At 43.7% G+C, this 15,162-nt stretch overlaps 1 protein-coding gene across 1 annotated transcript; it reads left to right on the forward strand.

The window, feature by feature from the left end:
* Window positions 1-1,560: 1,560 nt before the first annotated feature.
* LOC105049761 (two-component response regulator ORR3) lies at window positions 1,561-9,956 on the forward strand. The gene is given in 6 exon segments (XM_010929503.4): window positions 1,561-1,681; window positions 1,684-1,776; window positions 4,544-4,623; window positions 8,881-8,958; window positions 9,121-9,191; window positions 9,621-9,956. Coding segments are annotated over 6 exon segments (621 nt in total). The 5' UTR covers window positions 1,561-1,575; the 3' UTR covers window positions 9,814-9,956.
* The last annotated feature ends 5,206 nt before the right edge of the window (window positions 9,957-15,162 follow it).

Here is a 15,162-nt window from a genome sequence, read left to right on the forward strand (position 1 = left end):
CTTTCAATATAGAAGTGGTGTATTAAATGTTGCATGGAAGGGTTGAGTTTTGATGCCAGGTCCATCTTAGCATGGATCTATTTGGATGCTCGGGTATCTAATCCATGAACAAAAAATCTATTTGTTTTGGAAAAAGAAGGGTTAAGAAGTATCTAATCCAGGAATAAAAAATCTATTTGTTTTGGAAAAAAAGGGTTAAGTGACTAAAAAGTTTAAGAAATAGATGGAGATGAGGATTTCATTATGCTGATTTTTAGGGAATATAGAGAATCACTATTTTAGTAGAATTTGTTATTAGTTTGAGGGATTGGGTGCTCTAGTTATCTTCCATATCTCTTATAATTTTGCTCAATTTCCAATCTCCCATAAAAGATTCTAGATGCACATTATGGAGGAAAAAGATTGACTAGAAACATAATGAATCAATCCAAGAAGGTCTGGACATGCAAAGGACAATTGAACTCTAATATAAGCTAGTTAAACAAAATCTGTTCACTCTTGTCTTATTTGTAATTTTAATGGGTTGAACTTCTATTCATACTTGCAAGCTTCGAGATGCCATATTTAGTTTTTTGAGTAGAGCACTTGAAAAACCTCCCTAGTTTGATCTGAATTGGAACTTGTCATCGTAGTTACACCCATTTACTTAGCAACTGAAAATTCTGCACCTATTTTGAATTATGCATCTTAAAAAAATTTAGACATTAATAACTACAGTATAGATGGGTCTCTCGCTGTTTTTTTTTCCTCCCTTTAAAATAAGTGTGGCTCATTTTCTGGCCGAATTAGCTGGAATGAGCTTGTGATTAAGCTTGATTTGTTTGTATCTCCAACCTTCACACAAAAGATTATATATATATATATATATATATATATATATATATATATATATATATATATATATATATATATATATAGATATGGGAAACGGCACCAATAGGAAGCTGCAAAAAAGCAAACAAAAGCAGGGGAAGGGGAAGGTCAGTGACTCGAATCCCCGTGGGACGAGAAAAGATTCTCCTCCCGACAGCCAAATCTAGTGATTAAATATTCCGGTCCTCCTGGGTCTCACCTTCATCTCAACCTCTCCCCTCCCAAACAGCAAACAGCCTTCTTTCCCGCGGTGCCAACTCGTTATTGGTCCGGTCAGGTGGGGCCTGACCGTTTGCTGCTTTCCTTCAAACAGCGAGGTAACCGTTCGGTAAATCATATCCGTCCAATCTTGTGATCCCCGGGTCGGGCACGCCTTGAATGAAGGGGTGCACTTTTATCTGATGTACAACGCTGGACAGGCCATGAGATCTGTCAGCTGTGATTGTTCCGATTTGTCCCGCAACCTTGTCGGTGGGTCCCGCTTTCCGACCATTAGCCAATGCGTGGTTTACACGGCGTCCAAGAAGGCCGGTGGCTGTCTGCCGCTGGACAGCTAAGCAGGAGTCCGCTACTCTACGACCCCACTCTCTTCTCTTCTTCTTTGATCAGCGAAAAGTCACCGACCGCCCTCTCTCTCTCTCATATATATGTAAATCTTTAAGCTAGAAACGGGGGAAGATTGCGAGCAGGGGAGGACAAGAAATGGGAAAGGTGAAGGAAGAGGAGGAAATTGGCCACAAAGCTGGTGGTGGTGGTGGCGGCGGTGGTGGAGGTGGTGGCGGCGGATATGGAGGTGGAGGAGGAGGGGGAATGGGGTGGTGAGGGTGTTGGTGGTGGACGACTCCCCTGTGGACCGAAAGGTGGTGGAGATGCTGCTTAAGAGAAGTGGGGGGATGTTTGAAGGTAATATGAGGTGGTCTTTGTTTCACACAGATCTTTTTTTTTTCCTTTTTCTTGAATGGTTGTTGTTCTTGCTCTGTGGTTGCATTGAAGTTTTATATCTTTTGTGCTGTCATTCTCCTCGCATTTTCGGATTGGTTGGGGCAATCGAATTCTCTACAAGCTGAAATGAATGTGAAATTTAAATTGTTTTGGGTATTTTTGTGTTTAAATAGGTGAAATTCTGGTATTTCCACTGGCTTTAGAATGTTCATTGGGGTACAAACTAAGACATGCTTTTCGTTGTTGGGTGTTTGGATTTTTATCTTTTGATGATTTTACTAATTTTTCCTTATGTTGTGTTTGGTTTGGAATCTTGACAAAAATTTCTGCTTATCCAGCGGCAGCATTCTACATTACATGTATATACACATTATTCTCTTAAATCAGAACTCAGAGTCATGTTCTCTTCCTTTCAGATTTTTTCATTACACTTCCATGTTTGGTTCTCTTGTGGTAACTATATCTCTTGCGGGTTGTTAAAATTGCAGAGATGTAATTGACGAAGATGCATGAAGCTCCATCGAGATGACCATTATAAATCATGTCCTTCTATACTTAGATTCATTTCATGATAATTATTTTGACTTTGTTAGAGTGCCTCTTTGATATGTCAAACAATTGTTCTCTTGGAACTGATCCTCTCTGTTGTGCATGTGAGCATGCTTGAGTGCATGCACGTGTGTTCATGCTGCTCTATGTTCTCTCATTCCAGTCATTTGTTTTAAAGCAAACGGTGGTGGATTTTGATAGCGTATGCTGCTTTGTATTTTGTTGTCGCCTGGTTACATTGCAAAGATGGACTATTTACCTTAGCTTCTAGAGGGTATTTTCTTAGACTTGATAGTACCTCAACACTGATTTATCTATCTCCCATTTGTTGGTTTTGCCCGTTTAAAGACCTATGCATCAGCTAAGTCTCCTTTTGCTTATGACATTTATGATCTTATGCTTCTCCATATGACCATCATTCTTTCTTAACTAGTTTCTGGCTACAAAACATGGTTATGGATGCAACATGGAACTGGTAATTGTGACAAATCTTGAAAAAGCATGGTATAATATGCCTAGGATACATCAATAAATACATAAGATTATTTTTACATGCATCTAAAACAGCATTTACAAAGCACAGTGGGCTATCAAAAATAACATAATTCCTGCTTTATACAATAGCATCAAATTCCACTAACTCGATCGTTTAGTATCATTCCAATCAATAGACCATAATTTATTCGCCAAACAATAACATCAACACTACAAACTCCAACATTAACCATTCACCATTGAAATGTGAACATTCATCAAATAATAAGGAAAACAAACCCCTCTCCCTTATCCCTAGAGGTATCAAGGAACTCTGTCTGGCATATCCAGAAATTTTCTGAAGCCTTTTTTTAGTTTTGAAAAATTGGATGCTTAAAATAGTATCAGACATGCATTCTAGAAGTATTTGACAAGTGTTAGTATGCAATATGAATATTGCATGCAATTTAAGTATCGATGCTTCCTAGGTTTTTCGTGTTGTGTCTTTTGAGTTATTGAAGTTATTGTCCAATCTAGTTGATTCCTATTAAACAACAAAGCTTCATCCCATGACTGCAGTTGAGGCTCTCCATTGATCTGACAGCTTGAGTCTAGCTTGAGCTTAGCTAGAATATAAGCTTGATCAGGCTTGTCTTGAATTAGTGAAGCTTGAACTTGGTTCTCAGGCTCAGAATTAATAATGACCCAAACCTGAAAAAGAAGATCAAATAAACTGCTCAATCAGGCTGACTTGATAAGGCTTGAAGTGGGGGCATACCACATATGTTTCATAGATTGATAGTACATTTAGTTTGAGAAAAATAATAGAGCGATGATACATTTGACGGTATATTAACTGGTTCTGTTTCTATATTTATGATTCATCATTAAGTCTTTGATTTATGGCATATTCAGCTATTAGAATCAAGCAGAACTTTAATTCAAGCTGGAACCAAGCTTGAATTGGATTCATACTGAGCTTGGTTCAGGTTTGACAAAAGCTTGATTTGATTTTGGATTGATTTAAGGTTATTAAGCTGGGATGGAGATAATCATCTTTCAGCTCACTTTGAAACTAGGCTCAATTAAGCTTGAATAAAAAATGAGTGGAATTTGATCTGAAACTTTAGGCTTGAAGTAAATTTAAAATTGAGCATGACTAGGCCTTGGCTTGGTTACTACCCTACTGCGCCTTGTTTTTTGCTACCATATTGGCTACTTGATTGCCATCTTCTCCTGTGATTGGTAAATAATGGTATTGAAGTGCCATAGAATAATGATTTTGTCGTGTTTCAAGTTGTTTGGTTCTTATCAAACAGAAGGCACTCACCTGTTTCTCCACTTATAGGTTTCTTTCTATTTGAAGGGTTTCATTGCATTTGGTGTCTTTTTCACCATCACATGTACTGCTTGACTTGCAATCATTTGTTAACATGAAGACCAAAATGAATTTTAATAATGCATTATAAAGCAAAAGGAAGCCATGAATTCTTGTGCTTCATCCATATGTAATGATGAAATCACTTCATCATTTGTTCTGATGTCATTGCTTTTGAACTCTGACTAGGTGCTAGCAAAAGTTACTTTTTCCAAATGCCTGCATTTCTTTCACTATGTCCCATCTTTGAATTGATCTCTTAATGTTAGATATCTTCTAAAATATATAATCTTAGTTGTCTCAAAACTTTCTTCCCTTTCATTTCAGTTACTGCAGTTGATAGTGGAAAGAAAGCAATGGATGTTCTTGGCTTGAATGGAGGGAAGGCTGAATCTCCCAGCAGTGATGTAAGTCAACTTTCCTGATAGCCTTTTACCGTATTGTTTCATAAATTACGTCTGGTTTCCCAAGTCAAAGTGTTTGAGAAGCTGTTAGTGGACTACCACATAACAAAATGCAGAACTCTACTCCACTTATGAACAAAATTCAAAGAATCCATTAAAGTTGTAGATTGTACAATAAGCAGCAATCAAGTCAGTTTAGTCTTTTTGCAAAAAACTTGAAAGAAGCTACTAAAAGGTCTGAAAAAGAAGCTCTATAAATGTTTAAGATATCCTTTAAACCCATCAAACTTAGTTCTAATCAACTAATTTTTCAGCTGATTCTTTTGCTTTTCTATAGGGTTAATGAATTGAATATATTCAATTGATTAACAACTAAATGTGGATTTCCATTTCCCTCTCTCATTAGATTGGGATATTCTAGGAAATTTGGTCAAACTTGAATTTCTTTTTTTTTTTTTTGGTTTGTGAGTCTGTTAATTGTAAACAGCAAAAATTTTGGAAGTCTGTTTTGTTGATCGCATAGGTATTCTTGCTGCTTGTTTGTGGTATTTATTACTTTTCAAATTATTTCAAATTCAAAAATAATGGTAACACAAGTATTAGAAACGTTAAAAAGCAAGTCAGAACATTTATGATACTGGCTTGTGAACACTTTATTCTTGAGAGTTTAAGTGGCATGCTTGTGGAGGTCTAATGGGCTTGTGGTCATCTCCAATCACAAACACCACTATTAGGTCCAATAGGCCCGTGCTGTAGTGTCTTCTAGTCCATATGGGCTATAGGCTAGGTCCGCTTAGATATCATTTATAACAATCTAGGATCTCATTCAAAAAGGTTAGCTAGAAGGTATTAGTTTGATTCCTTGGTCCTTATAATTATCCAACATCTTTCTAGTATACAATCGATGTGGAATTAAACACTCACCTGGATGGATCCTCACATGTCCTGTAAGTTTTTGTTGCTTATTCTACACAGTGGTATTAGAGCAAGTCCTCACATTCATCAAATCATTATATGGAGAAAAGTTTGAATGCAATGACAACAAACTTGAATCACCGATTGAGCTTTGCAAGTGAAGTTGGTGACTAAGTTTATCTACACAGTTACCCAATTTCAACTCAATGATCTCTATCAAAATATTGGACCGCTAACATCGATTCTTGGATGGATAATATGCCTAAAAGTGTTATGGCCTCAGCCAATATGATTGGCAAAACAAAGTTTTTGGGGGAAAAGGCTGCACTATTAGCAGCAGCATAATTAAGAAAAAGCGAAATGAAGTGACCAGGTAGCTGGCAAGTGCCGTCCACTATCCTGTTGAAAAATTGGAAAAGTTTGCAAATGCTTATTCTAAAATGAAAAATGCAGTATAGTCTGAAAAAGAAAGGAGAAGAAAACAATTTTATCATATCATGGACTTCATAAAAAAAAAAAAAGAAAAAAAAGGCACTCAAGTAGGATCTCCTTGATAAATTTCTGTGACGGTGTTATGCAAAAGCTGAAGCTACATGCACAGAGATACATGTGCTAGCACATTATGAAGAGTAGATGGTTTCATGCATGTATCGAGAGTAAGGTATCAACAGGGCAAGTTTTCATTTCATGAAAATTCATGCAAGAAAAGTGAACAAGCAGCCAGGAGGCAATTCAGTGTCTGATATGAGTGTCTGTCAATCTTAAAGCAATGCAGCTAAATCAACATAATTTAGATTGCATGTAATCATCAAAATACTACATGGAGTCATCAAAAATAGCAAAAGATAGTTCTTTATTGTGCAAATTGTGAATTAAGGTGGGATGTTGGAAAAAGGTAAGATACAGTTTGATTGTGTGTTTGACTGTATTTCAGATAGTTCTGCCACGAGTTGTCTTGAGGAGCAATATTATGGTACTTCATGGTGAACCTATACTTTTGGTCCACGTCTCAACGTGCAATGGGTCCTCACCCAGTAGCTTTGTAAAAGGAGAAAAACAGGCAGTATGGGTGCAAGGCAAAGGGTTTGTGGATTATCATCCAGCAGCAGTTAAGATTTGTGGACTGGAACTGGAAGTGCCAAAGTGCCAATCCACCTAGGTGTACCATGTCTTGTCCCATGTGGGAAGGATATTAAGAAAATTCGTGCAAATCAGGTTTGAAGTTATCTAGGACATGTAAAGATACTTTTGTATATATGTGGACATATTGAGTCACCAATAATTAAACATAGGTTGAGTTAATTTACATCCATAAAAGAGAGATCTTGGTGGAATTTGTAGGTGAAGGACAAGTTAAAGAAATCCAGGAAGAGTTTGAGTTGGCACCGGTGAGGCCTTGGAGCTCTGTTGACTGCCCGGCCTTAGAACTCCTTATATAACTTCTTCATAATGCTTTCTTGTTGAACCCGCTCAACTGGCGGGTTGGGCTGGGCTCAACCCAAAGTACCACATCATGTAGTGAAGTCTAGGCCCGGTCTTTGAGCCCACTTTCCAGACCCAAGCTTGCTACTTATCGGGTTCTTGGGCTATCTCCTTTTTTTTTTTCTTTTTTTTTCAGATAATTGGCTTGGCCTCATGTTGTTAGGGCAGAGCTGGTGGACAAGGGGATGGGGATGATGTGGTTGGCCTCGTTCATGGTGGGGGTGACGAGCATGAATTGGGGGAGGATGAGGGCACTAGTGCGGAGCGGTGGCAAATTATGATGGGAGGGGTTGAAAGGGTGGGGGGGGGGGGGTGCATGGTGGATCAGGGGAGGAGGAGGAAGAGGGAGGGAGGTGGGACGAGGGGAGGGGGTTAGCGGGGGAGGGGAACTTAGGGTCAGAGGAGGAGGGGGTTGATGGTGGATTGGGATGGGAGGGGTCGAAGGGGGGCCATGGAGGGATCGGGGAGGAGGAAGAGGAAGAGGAAGAGGAGACAAAGGTGGGGGAGGGGAGGCAGTTGGTAGGGCATTGGAACTCGAGGTTGAATTAGGAGCAGAGTTGATAGGGGATTGGGATGGAAGAGTTTAGAGCTAAAGTTGACAAATAGAGTGGTGCAAGGGCTGGTGGAGTCGTGGATGAGGAAGAATTGGAGAAGGGGGCAAGGGCAAAGGGGTAATTCTGTATCATATTTTATATTATAGTATAATATATAATATATATTATATAAAATTGGGGTTGGATCGGGCTTGAGTCGGGTCAATGCAAACTCAAGCCTGGCCAGCTTAATGAGTGGGCTCAAATTTTAGGCCTGGCCTTGCCCTCGGGGCTTAAAAACCAGGCCTAAGCCCATCCTAAATGGTCCGGACTTAGGTGGGCCGGGTGGATTGGATTTCATTACAATTTCATATCATACCAATGAATAGAACTATTACTATTTCATCTAAGATTTCATCTACATTGAATAAGCAAGGACTTTCTTTTACTATGGATTTTGATAACTTGAGCCCTTATTTGTTGAGGAGAAACTGGTCCAATTCGAAGTTATTGATGTTTATATCGGTCGATCATAGAATAGAAATTCTGATTCATTCAGATCAAGCTTCCTTTCTATTAATCTGGAAGTTCTTTTCGGATACAAGGAAATCTGAGCAGCTCTATTTGTTATACATCTCCGGACATTTAGGGTCTTGAATTTTCTTGACAACTTCTCCTGTGGCAGGAAGTTGGCTGTATGATTTTGTCAGGGTGGTGATGGCCAACGGATGGTACTAGTCAGTTTGGTGGGTAGACAGAAGGGTGGAGACTGTGCTCATCAAAATTACAGGAAAACCCTGACTGAGGTGGAAATTCTTTTGCAGAGATGTTGATGCAATTGGCAGGTCTAGAAAGATGAATGGATAATGTGAGTGCAAAACAAGTAAGACCGTAATAGAGGAGTAAGATATATGGTTGAAGAATGATGTCTAAAAACATAAAGACAAGACCTTATATGCCACTGTATCCCCCCACACCCCCCCACCCCTTCTTGGACGAATACTTAATTTTCTGGTCAGGATGGAATCTTAACGTCACCAGTTGTTTCCACCTTAGTGCAGTAGCAGTTCATATATTGAACTCTTTGTAAATTATGGCAATCCCAGTAAAAATCAGCTTCTGCTATGGTGATATCTTCAATATCTCATTATACTGCATGGTCCCTCAAGTTGTATTCCATGAATTTCACTTGTCTATACCCACCACTGACCGATCATCTCTTTTACAGCATATCTTTTAGTTTGGTGGGAAAGAAAATCTTTCATTAGTTTGTCTACCCACTCATTCAGAAGAATTCACAACCTAATCAGTTCTTTATAATGTGGTGCAGGACCAGAAGATTGATGTTATCCTTACTGACTACTGTATGCCGGAAAGAACTGGCTATGACCTTCTCAAGGCCGTCAAGGTATGTATTTTTTATTCCAATTATCTTCTATCACCTCCTACCATTCCATTGTGCTATTATTAGTATCATATGACTAATATTAACTAATTAAGCAAATTAAATGGATTGACTTTGCTCGGCCTAGTTCCTGTTATTCAACAACTTTCTTTTCCTTGATATCAGGAGAACAGCTGCTCAAGATCCATACCGGTAGTCATGATGTCGTCCGAAAATGATCCCCAGAGAATCAGCAGGTCCTTTAGCTACTTCCATCACAATCTGCTTATCCTTTTTATCAGTCATTTTTCCCTCATTAAAAAAAAGAAAAAGAAAAAGCACTTGTGGCAGCCACATACTTTATCACCTTTCAGTGTCATACATAATACATTGAGTGATTAATGAAACAACATATAAAACTGGAAATAAATAACTTCTTTTAGCTACATAGTCTTCCATCATAGTGACATAATTCAGTAGTGGTTCACACTTTGGAAAACCATTAGATCTTCAGAGTCAAAGTTTACAGTCAACCTACATCCAAAAATATTTTCCTCTTCTGGCATCTTCAACTCGTCATAAGCTTTTGTTAACAATAATCCTGGAAATGCACCTATGCCCAAAAACTTCACATTTGCTTTCAAGTGTCTTGCCCTTCGCCAAATCACAAGTACTTCTTTGTGCAGGTGTCAAGCTGCCGGAGCTGAAGATTTCCTCCTAAAGCCTCTACATGTAAAAGATGTGCAGAGGTTGAGAAACTATGCTAGGCCAACAGCCCCAACACTCTCAGGCACCAAGAGGAAGCTGCCTGTAGATTTGATAGCTGAGAACAATGGTTCCGAGCGGCGTCCACGCCTTGCTGGAGTTGCAGTAGCATGATCGTATGCTTCATCCACATTGTTTTTTTAACTCAAAGTCTTGGTAATGAGATTCAAGGGAGGTCTTTTTCTCATCTTGTAATATGGATATACTGGTGATAAGCAAAATCTTTTTTACATATATATGTAAATATTTTCTTGGTCTTTCCCCTTGTGCCTGTGGTCATTGTTGCTGGATTTATGAGAATGGGAACCAGGGATTTTTGTTCCTTGCATGGTCCAGAGATTACTTTGGGGTCGAAGGGAACAGGATAGCTAGCTGGAGACATAACAAGCTGTAACATCTGTGACTTGATAAGATTATTGCAGCAGGTGAAAGGACCAGGTGTTGTAAAGATGTGGCTTTGCCAAGCCAGAAGGGTCTGATTTGGAGCTCTGAGATTTGGAAATTGGACCAAATATTTGGAAATGGGAGAGAACGACAAGTGGTTATGCAAGATCGCGGCGGGGATGATACGATGGAAGCCTTTGTGAACTGGTGAAGAAGTAACTAACATTGTGGGCTGGTGAAGGTTACTGTTAATGAACTCACAAAAATCAGATGCTAGTTTAAGAGAAGATGAAGGGTATGCTTATAAGATCACAATCTGTGATGCGGAAATCTGGCTGACAAGTATTTGGGTCAGATAGAACGAAGAAAACAGCAGAAGTCCAAATAAATGGATTGGAGTATCAAAATGGGATCTAAGCTTCAAACGGTACTAATTTTTCATTTAAGAGGAGTTATTGGATCCATAATATATCGATGGAAAGCTTGTTCTAAGCTTTACGATCATGAGCCAGGTTTACCTGTTCATTTCAGATTTCGGATCCAAAATCTATTGCTTAAGAGGGTTTTGAAGTTGTTTTATATTTAGGAGTCCATTTTTGGTTCAGTTTTGTATTCTTAATTTTATTTAATTTTTATCTATTTATATTAGGACAGAGATACTATAAATATCTTTGTTTTGTATATGTTCAGTATTATTATTGTTGGTGCAAAAATCCGCTTGCACCGGAGAAGCTGGAGTCGCGGTCGCCGCCGGGACCTGCAAAAGAAGTCTAAACCGGAGGTGGGGTTGCTCCGGCAAGACCCTCCGACGCTCAAGTTAGTTCTCTGCCTCAACAAGAATGGAGTGTTCGAACGAAAATTTTAGCAGAGTTTCTAGGTAAAAACGAGAGCTCAGAGAATAACGTATCTGGGGTCCCCTTTTTATAGGCAGAGGGAGCAACAGACTAATAGTGATGTTTGTAATCGTCTGGCAGTGGACTGCCCATGGTCAGGAGGAGTTTATCATGAAGAATAATGGGGTGGAGTCGTGGCTGTCATCATGGCTCGCCACGTGGAATCAGTTGCGGGGAGTGGAGCGGCGTCCGTTGTCGCGACTCGCCAGGGAGTGGCGGAACCGCACAGGATCCGCCGCAGGGAGTGGAGCAGAATCGTGGCCGTTAGTACGGCCTGCCAGGGAGTAATGGAGCTGCGTAGGGTCCGCCACAGGGAGTGGAGCAGAACCGTGGCCATTATTGTGGCCTGCCAGGGAGTAATGGAGCTGCGTAGGGTCCGCCGCAGGGAGTGGAGAGGTGCTGTCCGTTACTGTGGCCTGCTAGGGGGTCCAGACTTGTCGGCCGAAATTCGGTTGGAGTCGGTAGCTGGAGTCGGAAGCGAAGTCCGGCACCTGTAGGAGCTCGGACGAGGTCTTCCTACCGTCGAAATAGAAGACGGAGTCCGGCTCACGTAGGAGTCCGGACGAAGTCTGCCTGCAGTCGGAGTAGAAGATGAAGTCCGGCTCCCGTAGAGGTCCGAACGAAGTCTGTCTGTAGCTGGCGAGATCAGGCTCCCGTAGGAGTCTAGTCAAAGTCTACCTGCAATTAAAGTCAGAGGCGAAGTCCGACTTTCGTAGGAGTCCGGATGAAGTTTACCTGCAAGCGAAGTCGTGGGCGGAGCCCGGCTCCCGTAGGAGCCCGGGCGAAGCCTTCCCGCAGTCGGGGTCGGGGACGAAGTTTGGCTCCCGTAGAAGTCCGGTCGAAGTCGGCAGCTGGAGTCGTGGGCGGAGTCCGGCTCCCGTAGGAGCCCGGGCGGACCCTTCCCGCAGTCGGGGTCGAGGACGGAGCCCGGCTCCCATGGGAGTCCGGGCGAAGCCTTCCAGCAGTTGAGGTTGGGGACGAAGTCCGACTCCCGTAGGAATCCAGACGGAGTCTTCCCGTAGCCGAAGCTGGGGACGGAGCCCGGTTCTCATAGGAGTCCGGTCAAAGTCCACCTGCAATCGAGGTCAGGGACGAAGTCCGACTCCCGTAGGAGTCCGGACGGAGTTTACCTGTAAGTGAAGTCGCGGGCGGAGCTCGGCTCCCGTAGGAGTCCGGGTGAAGCCTTCCAGCAGTTGAGGTTGGGGACGAAATCCAGCTCCCATAGGAATCCGGACGGAGTCTTTCCGTAGCCGGAGCTGGGGACGGAGCCCGGCTCCCATAGGAGTCCGGTCGAAGTCCACCTGCAATCGAGGTCAGGGACGAAGTCCGGCTTCCGTAGGAGTCCGGACGGAGTTTACCTATAAGTGAAGTCGCGGGCGGAGCTCGGCTCCCGTAGGAGTCCGGGTGAAGCCTTCCAGCAGTTGAGGTTGGGGACGAAGTTCGGCTCCCGTAGGAGTCCGGACGAAGCCTGCCTGCAGCTGGAGTCGGAGACGAGATCTGGCTCCCGTAGGAGTCCGGACGTCGCGAAGAATCCGGTCGGTGCTGGCGGGATCCTGCTCGTCGACAAAACTTGGGAGTGTGGTGGAGGCTCGGCCGTTTGGGAGGTTTGAAGAGACGTTGCCGGAGGTCGAAAGTCAGTTGGATCCCCGGAGGGTCACTCCCATCACGAACTTCGGTTTGAGGGTATTTTATACCCAACACCAGTCCCCCTACTTCCGAGTTTGAATTTCGAATGAAGTACAGAAAGATTGTCGCAGCCAAAGTTCTTCCCTCGACGTCCGCACGCGATCGTCCTCAGATATTTTGGCATTTAATGCGCGTATGCTGGAGCCTTTTTTCGATTAGGGCGACCCAAAGAGTCTTTTCGAAACTCTCACCGGGACGTGATCCCAAGCATCGTGCCATGAAAGTTTGCGAACGGTCAACCCTAGGTCGCGGTGAGTGGGACACGCGGGACACGTGGTGGGCACTGGTTGGCCTAGGGACACCTGCCACCATAACTGCGCCAGGCCCCGTTGCCTATTTAAGCCCCCACCTTTCCTCCTGGGGCTTCACGACATCCTTCTTTCGCTTGAGAGCTTAGCCACTCCATCGGTGCCCCTTCCGACTCCGAGCATCTTTCGCGTCGGTCTTTGCCATCTCCGCCAGCTTTCCGCCGCTTCCGGTCCCCCGAGTCTCTCCAAGGGGTTCCCCCGCTGGGGCCTCCGCCCCGGAGGCCAATCTCAAGATGATGTCACAGACTAAGAAGAGTGCAAGGAGGAGAACAGCAGTCTGCGAGTTCTCCGATTGTCAAACCGCTGCTGAGGATTCCCGCCGCTTTAACTGGGGCTCAAGGGAGAATTCCTTCAACAACATGGGTTTAATAATGGAGACAACCGATGAAGATGTTCCGCCTGAGAACTTCGGAGTAGCCGAATGGGGCGACACCGGTCAAGGGGGCAGAGCCTTCGTCACAAGCCGTGGCGGGATCCTTGATGCCGTCGGGGCCGAGGGACCAGAAGCAGTCGGCACTGACGGTGGGGCAGCAGAACTTGTTGCGGGGATGGTGGAAGTAGCGCATGTCGAACTTACTGGAACACCCAGGACGGTGGTTGTCTTGGAGCACATGACGGTGGCGCATGTCTTCGACGCCACCGCTGCCTCCGGGGTAATTTCGGTTCATCTTGAAATAGGTCGTCGTCGCCGCTGCCGTTGCCCTTGCTGCCCCCTGGAATCTATCCCATCCTTTTCCCCCTAGGGTTGGGATTTCGGAGGTGGAGCAGAATGAGGCGGGGGGCGAGAGCCGAGAGGCTTGTCACACGTGTTGGAAAATACTGCTGGGAAGGATAGAATCGGAAAGAGAAGTCTATAGCTCGAAGTAGCCTCCGGTGTATTCCTTTCGAGTCTTGTAATAATGTTTTCTTTTTCTGGCCCTTCGGGTCTTGTAACGTACATCGAAAAATGAGAAGGAGATTTTGTTACTTCATTTACGCTTTGCGTCAAATTATTGTCTGCCAAACTTCCTTTCTTTACCATTGTTGTTGTTGTATTCCCTTCTCTTTACTTCTCTTCTTCTTTCTCTCTTTTCTTTTTTTTTTTTTTGACGTCGTCCATAGGTTGCCGGTAGTGGTCACGTGGCTCGCCTTTCAGTTGTCCTTCTCCTTCAACTAATGACTCTGTAATGTATATTGGATGAATAATATGAGAAGGAAAATTTCTGCTACCTCTTATATTCATGTGTTGAATTGTCACTTGCCGAGCTTCTTTTCGGCCTTCGCGTCATTCGGAGGTATCCGATTGCCATCGTATCGACCCTCCTTTTCATCCATGGCCGTAGATTTGTCTGGGGCCGCTCGGGTTTGGTGCCCCCCATCAGGCTCGGGCTCGGAGGTCTGATCTTTCGTCACCCCGAGGAAGTCTCATCTCGGGCTCATGCTGAGAGCTTCCTTGAGAGTTGGGGTCCTTGATAAGAACCCCAATCTTTGCTGAGACGGGGTTCTCTGCGTCTTCGACGCTTTTGTTTTTTATTCGTCACTGATGTGGTCCATCACCTTCCTTTTTAGCCCCTCCTCCCTTTTTCTTTTTCGTTTGGAATTTTTTCTCCGCTCTTGGTGGGGCTACGAGAGTTCGGCTCCCGTAAGCGAAGTCGGGGCGAAGTCCGGCTCCCGTGGGAGTCCGACGGAGTTTACCTGTAATTGAAGTCAGAGGCGAAATCTGGCTCTCGGACGAAACTTACCAACGGTCGAAGTTGGGGACGAGGTTCCGGCTCCCGTAAGAGTCCGGAAGGAGTTTTCTTTTGATCAAAGCTGAGGGGGAAGTCCGGCTCCCGTAGGAGTCCGGGCGAAGTTTGTCCGCAGTTGAAGTTGGAGGCGGAGTCCAGCCCCCGTGGGAGTCCGGACGGAGTTTATCAATGGCCGAAGCCGGGGACGAAGTCGGTTCCCGTAGGAGTCCGGACGGAGTCTTATTGCGAAGGGGCCGCTGGGGAAGGTCCCCCTTTTTCTCTTCTGATCTTGAACGACCAGACTTTAATTGATGCCGGGATGAGGTTCTTTCCCTATTTCTGTCGTAACAGGTTTCAGCTCTGGTTAGGATGAGGTCCTCCTCTTGTCTGTAACGCGGCCATAGGCGTACATATGGGCGTTGCTGGGCCCTTCCCTCCTTCCGATCTAAAGAGAACCGGGCCTTCGACTTTGCTCAAGTTAGGACG

This window comes from Elaeis guineensis, chromosome 8 (genome assembly GCF_000442705.2).
Source record: "Elaeis guineensis isolate ETL-2024a chromosome 8, EG11, whole genome shotgun sequence".
In the NCBI taxonomy this organism is placed as follows: domain Eukaryota; kingdom Viridiplantae; phylum Streptophyta; class Magnoliopsida; order Arecales; family Arecaceae; genus Elaeis; species Elaeis guineensis.